The sequence below is a fragment of the Trachinotus anak genome, unplaced genomic scaffold (assembly GCF_046630095.1).
Source record: "Trachinotus anak isolate AG129_WGS33_773 ecotype Australia unplaced genomic scaffold, CSIRO_AGI_Tana_v1 ptg000002l, whole genome shotgun sequence".
NCBI classification, from domain to species: Eukaryota; Metazoa; Chordata; class Actinopteri; order Carangiformes; family Carangidae; genus Trachinotus; species Trachinotus anak.
The window spans coordinates 19,328,898-19,341,812 of NW_027273853.1; the positions used below are offsets into that span (position 1 = coordinate 19,328,898).

General features: G+C 44.2%; 1 protein-coding gene across 2 annotated transcripts in view; it reads left to right on the forward strand.

Annotated features, from left to right (window-relative positions):
- mob2a (MOB kinase activator 2a) overlaps nucleotides 1–12,915 on the forward strand; it is a 62,189-nt gene that overhangs the window by 14,693 nt on the left and 34,581 nt on the right. The window contains exon 1 of one of the 2 annotated variants that reach the window (XM_071504332.1): nucleotides 10,701–10,850. The exons of the other annotated variant lie outside the window; for it this stretch is intronic. Coding sequence (XP_071360433.1) covers nucleotides 10,813–10,850 — 38 coding nt within the window. The 5' untranslated portion in view covers nucleotides 10,701–10,812. Of the gene's footprint in view, nucleotides 1–10,700; nucleotides 10,851–12,915 lie in introns of those variants that run through there. 2 annotated transcript variants of the gene reach the window in all.

Below are 12,915 nucleotides of genomic sequence, written 5' to 3' on the forward strand. Positions count from 1 at the left end.
CAGTGCTTGGACAGATTTTCTTTATTTAACAAACATGTTTTTTTGTTTGTTTGTTTGATTTTGTTTTTGTTTTTTTTACTTCTTAAGCTTTAGCAATTAGCATTTTGATGTCATTACCAAGACTCTTGTTGGCTCTTGTTCGCAGTTTCTATAAATGAAAAATACAAACTATATATCAAAGGACATGACAAAGAGATATTGGATAAGTTGTATGATGAAAAGTCATCACCTCGAGTGCGAACACATAAAACAGGGGTCTAACTCTGTTCTGCCTTCTTCTTCTTTCTAGTTTCATCTTTTAGTTTTATCTACCTGATGTTGTTTTCTGCTTCCTGTCCTGGCTCATACTCATACTACCTACAGTAGCTGCCTCGCTCTGGAAGCCAGAGTGGCCTGAGTCATATATGAGGGGGAGTGTGCAGAGCCAAACAGGCTTCTACAGATTAGAGGTGAGAGCAGCGTGCTGCTGATTTATTACCGGCCATTAGCTGGTTAAATGAGGTTAAGTGAGCTGGTCAGCTCAGGGAGGTGAGATGGAAGAGATTAGCCTACATAAAGAGCGATGGAGGGAGAAGATCTGTGAAGCAAAGGGCCACTCCTGACCTCCCGTCTTTTGCTCAGTGTTTCTTTTTATCTTCACACTGGTCTGTCCGGCCGCTCTGCTGCTCTGTCCTGTCCTTTATCCATGTGTCCTCCCTACAAGTATCAAATGTTGCCTCTGCAAAGCACTGCTGTTTATGTTGGGCTTTTTGAGAAGTAGCCAACTGTGTTCTGTGTTGTCTAATTAATATGCAGCAAGTTAGTGCTTGTCATTGTCACTGGCAGTGTTGTTTGCTCTGTGTGCAGCATTGCAACCCTGAGCTTGGCTTAGTCACACTGATGTAACTAATATACCACATGTCAAAATGCATCTATTTTTAAAAGTGCTGTTGTAATGGCTTCTTCATTTTCTTGTGCAATTTGATGTGTCTGTTGGAGATGGATTAAATACTGAGAGGGACTTCATTTAAATATATGAATGTTAAGAACATTTTCCATAAGAGAGGGGACCAAGAGCATGATGGTCACTCCGGTTGAGGTCTTGAGATCCTGTGTGGAGAAGGGAGAAACTACCAGGCATCATGTCTGGTCTCCTCTGGCTGCTCGATCTGACACAATCTGGTCATGAAGTCCAGATCGGTGGAGTGCTGCAGTGATGCTTGTCTTTCTGGAAGTTACTCCCATCTCCACACAGGATCTCTGGAGCTCAGCCAGAGTAACCATCATGTTCTTTGTCACCTCTTTTACCGAGGCCCTTCTCCCCAGATTACTCAATTTGGACAGGCGGGCAGCCCTAGGAAGAGTCCTGGTTGTCCAACACTTCTTCCATTGAAGAATAATGGAGGCCACTGTGCTCCTGGGAGCCTTCAGCAGAGCAGATTTTTTTTTTGTAGCCTTGAGTGTACATTGATGAGGGGGAAAAAAATATATTTTTTGATCAGTATTAGGCTGCAGCATAACAAACTTGTCTGGAGACTTTCTGAATCCACTGTACCTTTAACTGATGTTTCTTTTGCATTAGTAGCACTAGTTCTGGATAAAAATATTGATGTTTTCGCCTGTGAATTTTTTTTTTAACACATCCTAAAGCAAGATGTGTAAATGGAAAAAGTGACCAAAGTTCAAAATGTGAGAAGAAAAAGAAGCAAATGTCTGGAGTTCAGTGCAAGAATACAAAGAAAATGTGTCTTGTGGCACTATGTAGTAACAACAGATGACAAGCAGGGACACCAGGTTTCTCCTTGATGCAATGTTTCACCGACAAACCTGCTCTCAAACGAGCACTCCCGCAATTTGGCATTGCAGTTCCAGTTAGGGGACTTGTGAGTGACACATAACAAAAAGAAAATTGAAGCAGCAATGGGGAAGTTATCCTATTTTTTAGTCCCCAATAAGCCCAATAATAATAAAATCGGTGGATCATACATGTCCCCATGCCCCAGTTAATAACACAGGCGTTCTGATGTAGTCTCAAAGCCAAGATAAGCACAGTGCGCCTTTTATCACTAAATTCTGCGTAACACATTCAATATTGCGTCAGTGTGACCTCTCTAACCCTACTTCAAAAGCCAGGATTTGAAAGGAGCTACAGATAGAAATATTAAATGTCTATCTATGGATCTGGATGAGGGTATATGTGTCCGAACAGGGGTGTGATGGATATCCGCTCTGCAAGCCGTTTCTGTCCTCAAACTTTGCATGCTGTGTCAGTTTGCACGTTTGTTTCATGTGTGAGCGAGAGAGAAAGAGAGCGAGACATTCCCCACATCCGTTTCCTCTCATAGAGGAACAGTGGGCCAGGGGTTTGGTTCGCTCTGGTGAGTTCATGTGTCGCTCAGGGCCAAAGAGAGGGGGGTGCACACAGATGGGACGTTTCTCATAACCACTGTTGAGGGGGTAGCTGTCAGTGATGAAGGTTGAGAACATTTTGCATCTGGCTGTTTTTGTTATTTTCTAATTGAGGCTTGGTGCTGTCTGACACCGCCTGAGTGAGGGAAGCTAAGATACTGCAGGTTATAAGTCTTGTTATACTTGACGTTACGAAAGTTATCTCCACTCGAGTGCGTGTGTGCTTGTTCAGCCTGGGTGTGTGTCCTCATGTACACCTGTATCTGTGCCTCTGTTTGCATATGGCCACGTGTTCGGCTGTGTCTGAGTGTATTACTCCTTTATCTCCCTCGGTGCCCCACCCTGTATTGTAACGTGCGCTCCCTACGTGCCCCCCCCCCCTCCCCCAGGAGGCCAGGGAGTCTGGAGCAGGAGCCTGCAGGAAGTCTTGTCACTTGTTCTGCTGAAGGGAAAGCACACAGTGAGATGCACAAACACAGGAAGTGCTGCTTTCCTCTCATTGGTTCCTAATAGGCGTCTGTCACTCTGCTTGGTTTATCAGAAAGCAGCAACGTGAGCTCCATCTCTAACCGCACGTGTCTCTCTCCGTCTTTCGGTCTCTGTGTCCTCTTCACTGTCAGTAACCACTCTGGCTCTGTGCAGCTGCACTGCATGCCTGAATACTGATAATTATCCTATGTGTCCTCTGCCATGTTTGTTAATTTGACAGTGCAGTGAAGTGGCCTCTGGGAAACTGCTGTGATGTCATGCCATGCACTGTTAGTTTGGGCAGTTGTCAACAGAAATAGTTATAATACAAATAAGAAAAAGGGACAAGTCATCTCCAAAAGCCGTTAAAATTGATGCGATTAAAGGAGGAATTCTTCTTTAACTTTACTTTTATTGAGATATCCCAATGTGTTAAAATAAACTTACCCTAGGCACTTTAATAACACACATAAATTCTTCATCGTGCTTCTTCTCTGCCTTGCTCGGAGCAGCTGACCTTGCCATATTACTTCCTATAGTCTTATATTACAGTGAGACCTCCACTGAAGCTGCCATATTAGAATTATCCGTCTGGATTTCCTCTCTAAAAGCTGAAAGGTGAGCATCTGTGGTCAGAGGTGGATAGAGGTCACTGGTCTCTTCAAAGACTGCTCAGAGACTGGATAATGCACACGTTCACACATACACACACACCGCTGCACATACCAGCTGTTACATAACCCCTGGCAGCTGTGGAGTGCACACTTCACCACTGTATGTATTTGTGTGCGTGTTTATATGGGAGTAAGGAACTGTTTTACAGTTTGGGGATCAGCTACCTGGGCAATGCATTTCCTAGCATCAGCCCAGACACGCTGCATGTGCTCGACACACACTTTCTGTTGCATTTTTAACACAACCACGAGTTTGGAGATGTGAATGTCAGTGCACTTTTTTTTTTTTTGGTATGTTTTTGGATTTGGATCTAGGTCGTTCACATCCGGCTCCTTTTCAGGCTGCACCTCAGTGTTCAGTAATGCGGATCAGAGTAGGTCATGTTAACACGGCTGTACAAACAGTTGGGAAATAATTTATCTAAAAGATGTTTGTGTGTTTACTCTGCATCTATCATGTGGAAGTATGATCACACTTGTTCTGAAACTGTTGAAATTTTTACAATAGGTCGCACATCATTGTTTTTTAAGACCACAGTTAACTGTGATTCATTTCTTTATTGTTATACTTATTCACTTGGATGAATCCCTACTGAATCAGTTTCTGGCTTTTATGCAGCCTGAAGGACATTCAGTGATTGTAAGTTAACAGTGAAAGAGGAAGCATCATAACTGTTTTTCATTTCACCACCTCTGAGCCTGTGCTCCTCACTGCCTTTCCATCATGTGCTTCAGACCCTCCTCAGCTGTTCAGATTCTACCAGCCTTACTACCACCTCTGTAGTAAGTAAACCATAACCAGAACTCAGGAACTCTCAGCTTCCTTTGTGTAACATACATGCAATTCTCTGTGCGTCTCAACTCTCAAAACTCCACCAACAATGCAAGCTTAACATCAGGAAGAATTGATGAGTTTCTAGTGACAGAATCTGGCTGTTGTGTTTCTTCACACCAGAAGATGGCAGCACATGTCCAGTTCACATGACTGTTCAGTGGACAGGAACTTGCTACTGGGCGAAAAAACAAAAAAAGCTTACCTGTCAGCAGTTAGGTAACTTTATTTGGTCAACCGTATTGATTTTAGCATGTCATATAAGTTTGAGAGAAGATTGTATACTCAGCTCTGTGTGTGTGTAAAAAAAAAAAAAAAAAAAAGTATAAAGTCTAAAAGAAAACGAAGAGGAAGAATAAGAGAGAGAGGAGACAGAGCGAGAGAGATCCAATGAGCATGAAATCAGATCTTGTTGCATAATCATGGCTTGCAGGTCTTCCCAGTGTGCACCGGGCTCTGTTGGCTCTTTCCAGTCCAGTATCACATGACTGTATCAAGCGGCTGCAGTATTAAACCAGCAATGCCAGTCCACCACCAGCCAGAGGCAGACACAGAGATCAATAGTTCTGTTCTTTGCTGAGCTGAAGCACGTTCTTTTATTTGTCAAATGTTTTTTTTAAACTCATTTTCAAGTGGAGGTTTTCTTCAAAACCCAGGTTATATTTGGATGTTCAAATCATGATTTATTTTTAGTTGCACACTGCACTCATTCAGTGCTAGAGAAACACTGGTGGTTTGTCCTTATCCCGTCCTTTCATCTTTAGTTTAAGGGTTTATCCCAGTGGGAAATGTATCTTCAGCGTTTAGTTTTCTCCACTGAAGGTATGCTTTGTGGTAAAGGCTATAAAGCCTTTAAATCTTTTATTCTCTCCACAAAGGATCTTATGGGCCGCCAGCAGCTTGCCCCAGTGGTTTTGTTACCTTCTCCCTGCCTCCCTCCGTTCATTACATGCCCTCAGTGTCTGTCACATACCAGCAATACCAGACGTCACTGAGGCATCAGCGCTGCTTTCCTTCTCCTTCCTCCCCTCGTCTTTTTCATCTTCTTTTTCAATCTTCTGCCCTCGCCTCCTCCCTTCTATCACTGGTGCAAAGCCTTTATTCACATGCCAGCAATACCAGACGGCATACCAGTCAACAGGACGTCAGTGACCGCCTCCACCTCTGCCTGCAGGGTCTCTGACCTGCCTGCCTGCTGCCTCTCTCTCATCGCTGCTCCTCAGCCGCAGCACACCTCACTTAGCGCAGCAGCCTTAGAGAAAGTGGAGACGCTGGTCCCCTTCCACACGAGAGATGAATTTCTTTCTGGTAAACAGTAGGTGGCGTCATAGTACCACAATCCTCAGCAGTTCCCCACATCAGTGCCTCACCTCTACTTCAGTATGACAGGCCTTAAAATAAAGCAGTGTCCACTCATGAATCCAGCTTGAACCAGTGAATGATTTAGATTAGTTTGTTTTTTTTCTGATGAAGAGCTTAAGTCACATTTTGACAAATGTTATTTTCACTTAAGAAGGTTTAAAAGTTTTTAAAATCTTCTCCACACAACCAGGAATAAAACTCTGCTTGGGAAATACTAAACCTTTTAATTTATTTATAAGGCTGACTGAAAGTAGTCAAACCTAAATAACTTGAGGTTTAAATACACTCTTAACAGCTTTGTTATTTTTGGAATTTAGAATGTAACTTCTGAGAGAAAAATACAGATTTATAGAAAAAATATAAAGACATTGATTATTTTCATTTGGGGTCATTGTAATTATTATTTTTGATTGATTGTTAGCTTGATGAAATAGTTCACAATAGTAGAAGTAAAAAAAAAAAACCAGCTGAAAAGAGTGAATTTGGGGCATTTTTGCTTACAAATAAGTTAATAAGGATTAATCAATTATAAAAATAGTTGTCTGTCGATCAGTAACTCCATTAAGCGACTAATTGTTTTACCTCTAAAGGACATTTACTCATTGATTTTTCACTGCTCAATAATATATAGAAAAAAATGAAGAAAAAATTGGTACTTTTTCTCTGACAAGTTTAATAGTTTTTTCAAAGCTGGCTCTGAGCTTCACATTCTCTAAATGCCTGAGCAGTGATCATTGCATGGGTAAGGTTGCATTTCATTTCCTCCATTGAACTGAAACCGAAGCTGTCCAGATATAGAAAGATAACACGGATTGAGTGCAGACCCCAGAAATACCCAGACATAACATTTGCCTTTGCAGGGCATTCAGGAGACATTTGAGAAAATGTCAACATCACTGTCATTTTGCTCTAAGCTATATCACACTTAAGTTAGGGGCACCTAGATACTGAGAGACCATTATTATTGGATGGCGTCTCAGCTTTATGGTGATAGTCAGATAGGAACAGGAAGCAGAGGCCTATAGGACTGGGCAGAGTGTAAAAGGTGAGTTATCGTAGTGTCCTCTCACTATAGACCAGGCTCTATGTGACAGATGGACACGCAGACAGAGTGACCGACTCCTGGCGTCACCCAGCCTGGCCGTATATATAGGCCCTTTCACACTGCACCCCTTGGCCTGGCTCCAGCTCACATAAACCTCTAACCATGCTCAGTGTGTTGTTTGTTTGCTGAAACATATTTCGGGTGCACCCACTTGTGTGAGAGAGAGAGGAAGACAGTCCATGCTTGGGTTCTTGGCAGCAAAATACTATGTACATTAAATTGCATAATACACATGTGAGCAGTTTTCATAAGATTCATCTCTCTCGCTCTCTTTTTTTTTTTTTTTTTGGCATTAACATCAGGGAGTGTGTGTGAGTGAGTGAGTGAGTGAGTGAGTGAGTGAGTGAGTGAGTGAGTGAGTGAGTGAGAGAGAGAGAGAGAGAGAGAGAGAGAGAGAGAGAGAGAGAGAGAGAGAGAGAGAGAGAGAGAGAGAGGAGAGAGAGAGAGAGAGAGAGAGAGAGAGAGAGAGAGAGAGAGAGAGAGAGAGAGAGAGAGAGAGAGAGAGAGAGAGAGAGAGAGAGAGAGAGAGAGAGAGAGAGAGAGAGAGAGAGACTCTGACTGTGTTTTCTGTCAGTATCACCTCTGTGTGTGCTGGGGAACTTGGCACATGCAGTGACATGGTCTTTCTAATGCTGGCGTCTCCTCTCATACATGCACTCAAGTTGCTGGAGCCACAGCAGAGAGTGTGTGTGTGTGTGTTTGTGTGTTTGTGCACTGCGGTCCAGCATTTGACTCTGTGCAATGTATTCCTGGAAAGCCTGTGTAGGAGTAGAGGGGCCAGGGCTATTCCAAAGCCGCACCGCAGCCAGCGATGACTGTTTTCTGGACGCTTCCCTGTCACTGGGAACGAGACAGAGAAAAGAGACAAGTCCATGGGTGTTTTTATTTTATCCTTGATATTAACATCTGCAGCTTTGACGAAAAGAGAGGGCACCGTGCACTGAGGCCATTAGTATGCATGGACACACGCTTAAAAGTTCACATCATTCTTACACAACATGCACCAGGAAGAAGAATGTAGGGAGGGTCCTGAAGTAGATGGACAGAAGGGGGGTGGGGGCTCACTATGCAAAGGAAGGTTTACATGGAAAAAAGAGGAATACAGATTGCAAAACAAGTAAGAAAGCTCAAATTAGCTTAATGAAGGGACTGCAAAGGGAGCAATAAAATCAAGGGCAGTTAAGGTGTTGGCGATGAATAAGAGCAGGAAGGAGGAATGGATTGAGACTGAAAAGGGGGAGGGACGGGGGGGGGTGGTGTTTTTAAGTGCATCAATAAAGCACTGCTATTGTGCCTCTGTAGTCTGCAGTGTTAACCCTCTTTTCTTTCCACCATCCTCGCTTTTTGACTCCGAGCCTCCTATATCTCTGTCCCATACTTGCCAGATTCTCATGCCTGTTAACCCCTTCTCCTCCTCTTCCTCCTATCGTCCTCCTCCTCCCGCCTCCTCCTCTTCTCTCCCTCCAGTGGCTGTTGTGTAACTCTGCAGTGACTGACTGAGCTTCAGAGGCAGCAGCAGCAGCAGCAGCAGCAGCAGTGCGATTGATCAGCAGTTCTGGTGCCAGGCTGCTCTTATTGTAATAAACGAGCTTGGAGCCATTGAAACCAACCCTGAGTGCTTTGCGGGAGTAGAGGAATCTCACACACACACACACACACACACACACACTCATGCTTACACAGACACTGCACCACACTCCATGATGTAATGCCGAATAATCCTGAATGCTCTTAAACTTACCGCGTGCCTGGATTCATCATTTGTACTTCTCCCTGCTGATGCTTTTCCCTCAAGACCTATACACACTAAGTTAATGGGACATTATATTTTATTTATTTTTTTACTGAGTGCGGTGCTCAGGATTCTTTGAACTGGAATATTTGTTCTTAGATGAGCTGACCTTGTCCTTCATTGAATCTCTGCTGTTATTGTCATGGAGATAATATATAGGTTTAAAGCATTTCATTTCTTTTCATTTTCTGCCTTCAGGTCCTTTAAAGATGGCTTTATAGAAGTTCGAAAAACTTCATTTTGGGTGTCTTGTTGCGATGACACATTACATGTAACCATAAATAATATCCTGGCTTTAAATCCAATATGGGACCCTTGTTGCACGTCAGCTTCCCCCTCCAAAAGCGTCCTCATCTGGGCTGTAAGAAAAGCACATCTGGTCTTTCCATTTTCAGTCTTTGCGGCCTGGCACGCTCCTTAACATACCCCCCCCCCTTCCTTTCTCTCGGTCCATCCATCTCCTCTCCTCCCCAACTCTTTTTTTTTTTTTTTTTTAATCCATTACCACCCAAATCCAAACTTGACAAAACAACAGCTTTGACTCACCTTTAGCTGTAGTTGGTGTACACACACAAGATCATCCAGCAGGGGCAGCGAGCCTTTCTTGCCCAAAGGCACATGCGTACACACTTGAGGTTAGCTGGAGGGAGGAGGGAGGAGGCAGGGTGCAGCGATGAAGATCACACTTTGCCACTGTGAAGTCATTTCAGTGTCACCTCTGTGTCTGCTCAGTTTCACTTTGAGTTATCCAGCCTGTCCCCCCCCCCCCCCCCCCCCCCCCCCCCCCCATTTTAACATTCCTGCAAATCATATCATCGTCAATTCTGACTCTGGATGTCAGAGAGGATGCTGAAAATGCTGCATAGCATAGATATCACTGCCTGGCCAGCCAGCTGGAGTGTGTTGGTGCAGTGGTGGCAGATTAAGTAGGCAGGCCCCCACTTTTAGCATCATTATTAGGCAGCTGTGATTAAAGTGAAGTGTCAGGAGCCATTTCTTCATTATTATACCGCATCTTCTTTAAAAATCTACCAGTTTAATCCAGTGATACAGAATTTATAGAAACAAAAGCCTAAATTCTGCTCCTGGAGTTCAAGCATGTTTACCAGCTTCCTGTCCGAGTTTGTGTGTGTGTGTGTGTGTGTGTGTCCATGAGAAAGACACACTTACAGTACACTTGGAAAGGCTACTTGGATTTAAATGGCATTAATGGATCCTCAGCCCTATTCTTAGCGTTAAATCTGTCTCACCCTTCAGGCGTTGACAAGAGCTGCGTTGGGATGGTGGAGTCTGGTTTGTGTTCAGCCTATGGAGGAATATAAATGTGTGTGTGTGTGTATGTATATATATATAGCTCCTCAGATAGGAAAAGCTGAAACATGAGAGCTTCCACAGGACCGTGAATGGGGAGAAGGAGGCTGCCTCGCATCGATAACCATTTTCATAAAGGGACCGCCGACTTGCAAATTTCTTTTTTTTTTTTTTTTTTTTTTTCAGTGTTTTTCTTTTTTGTGTGTTTTGTGAACGCTGCCTTACTTCGGTTTTATCTCGCCGAATGGAGCCGGTTGAGCAGATGCAAAAAAGGACATATTGAAAGAAGAGGTTCAAGTTTCATCTGAGTGTTTTTATTTTGTTTTCGTTTTTTTTTTTTCTTTTGAGGGGAGTAAAAAAAACAAAACAAAAAAAAAAAAAACGCGGTGGTTTGCGTCAGCGAGGCTGTGGACAGACACAAAGCCGACCCAGCCTCAACCAGACTCCTTGTTAATATCCCTACATTTTTTTTTTTTTTTATCCAAGTTACATCGATCCCGACTGCACACATGCCCACTGATACGGGCTCTCTTTTTTATTTAATCGAAACGCCTTCGGTCTGAAGACTCGTTAACCCTGCCCCACGGAAACTAAATCGAGTGGGGAACCAGGGAGGAGGAGGAGGAGGAGGAGGAGGAGGAGAGGGAGGTCTGGGGAAGGAACGATAGAAAGATAGAGAGAAAGGTGTTGGAGGAGTGAGAGAGGACTGCAAGGAGCAACTCCGTATTGTTCCGCGGAGAGAGAGAGAGAGAGACAGAGAAACACAGAGAGAGAGAGAGAGAGAGAGAAAGACTCGGCGGGGCTTGTTTCTTTCGAGCTGCGACTTAAAGCTGAAACGCCGTCAATTCTGGATTTCTTCATCCGCTTCCTGTCGTCCAGGATGAGGTTTAAACGGAACGGGTCCTATACGTTAAATAGGTAAGAGGCTGGTGTGATGTACGCAGCGGGAACTTATTAATGTGTTATCCATATGGAGGAGGAGGAGGAGGAGGAGGGCGGGGGGGGGGGGCAGCACGTTTTAATATATCCTTAGCTCATAAATCAGTTCACTTTCTGTGTGATATTTCCACGGAGGCTTACAGTGGAGCTAGTCGCAACTTTGTAGTCTCTTTATTGCACTTTATGGGATTTCTTTAATATCCGACAATAGCCCTTTCAATTTTGCTATAGGAGACTCACTCTTTTCTCGCCACATTAGCAGTATCATGCTCACATGGCTGCAGTGGGAGCACTGTAGGCTTGTTCTTTATTGTGATGGGCAGTGAGGTCTTTTGAGGCTAAATCCAATGTAAGATCACCGTGAAGTGTGAACTTTTGTGGTTATTTACATTTGCAGATGCAGTTTGTAGTTTCGATGACAGGACGCAAATAAAATGCCCCCCCCCCCTGAACTCTTGATCATTGCTGTTCAGCTGCTGATCATGTAATGTCATTTTCTTTCATGGGTGCCCTGATTTCATCAATGTGGCACCCACGTGTAGTTCAGTCTGTTCAGCTCAATCGGGAGAAACCTGTCTGTCCCGCTTTAAGGTGGGGGTGGGCTCTTTTTCTTTTGTTTTCCCTCGTCCATTAAGCAAAACGGTCTCTCTCCTTCCCCTCTCCTTTTTCCTCCACTGAAATACCCCTTCTAGAGGTCCCATCACCTAGCAACTTTGTGCGTTTGTGTATGTGTGTAGCAGTGTGAGTGATGTGCACGATGTGTGTTTGCCTCTTTCCCCTAACCCACTTTTCCTTGACATGATTGCAACGGCCTCTATTCATATCCTGGCGTTTCTAAACCCGGTCACGAGTCGGGTCTTTCCCCTGCCCAGTGGTTCGGTCTCTCCGTCTCTTTCTCTCTCTCTTTGAGTCGCAAGTTTTTACAAAAAACACTTCCTTTGTCTTTGTGCCATCCACCAACCAAGTCACACAGCTTTCTTACATTCATCCCATGCATCCGTTAGACCGGATGTCTTGCTTTTATTGTGTGCCTGGATTTTATGATAAGATCCAAAAGTTTGAGGAAGTGCACACACAAACACTCGCCCATAAGAGCTTGCTCATATTGTTGAAAGTGACAGTTGATTTAAGGTCAGTTTCATTTCTCACATTTTTCCTCTGGCACTCCTTTTCCCCTTTGCCTCATTATATGGCACATGGCTTTCCGCTGTACCTGACACACACAAAGCCCACATCCTGACTCTTTGGTACTGAAAACACAAAGGGAGCTAATGAGAGCCAAACACCCACTTTGTCACACAGCTGAAAACACGAGAAAGATTGTTATCACCGTACACCCCTGATTTCACTTAGAAAGTGTGTGCATTACTATCCCCCTAAGCCCTGTTGCAAGCATGCACTCACATCTGTGTGTGTGTGTGTGTGTGTGTGTGTGTGTGTGTGTGTGTGTGTGTGCGCGCGCAGGTGAGAGGGATGAGGTAATTAAACAGTGAAAGAGGAGGCCTGTTAGCTGCAGCTCCTGGTGACAGGTCTCCAGGGAGGGGGAGGAGGTGGTGATGCTGGAGGAGGAGGAGGAGGAGGAGGGATGACGTCATTGGATGTAAAAGTGCTTGGCTGGGCTGATGCAGTTCTTCTTTGTCATCTTTTATCTGAAAAAAAACCCACAAAAAAATAGAACGACATAGCAGAGTTCTGTGTTGTCCCACAGTGTCGTGTGAAGTTTAGTGCAGCAGTGTTAGGTGAAAATATCTAACACCTCTGGTTACTGTTAAACCCAGCTCACAGTTCAGGGTTTCTTTGATGACTCGGCGACAGAATAAGAGCAGAAGTGTCCCCCTGCGGTTGTTGCATAACTGCCGCCTTGTGAAGGTGACTGTCGCCTCTGCCTCTGTTGTCTCTCAGTCTTTTTCTCAGCAGACTGCAGTGATTCATTCTCTGTGAACGGCAGTGGAGTGGAGATGGCCTGAATGACTTTGAGCGTCAGTATTCAGCGGCTGCCTTTTCCTCACGGTCGGTTAATCCTGCTTTGGTGTCTGTCGTATCC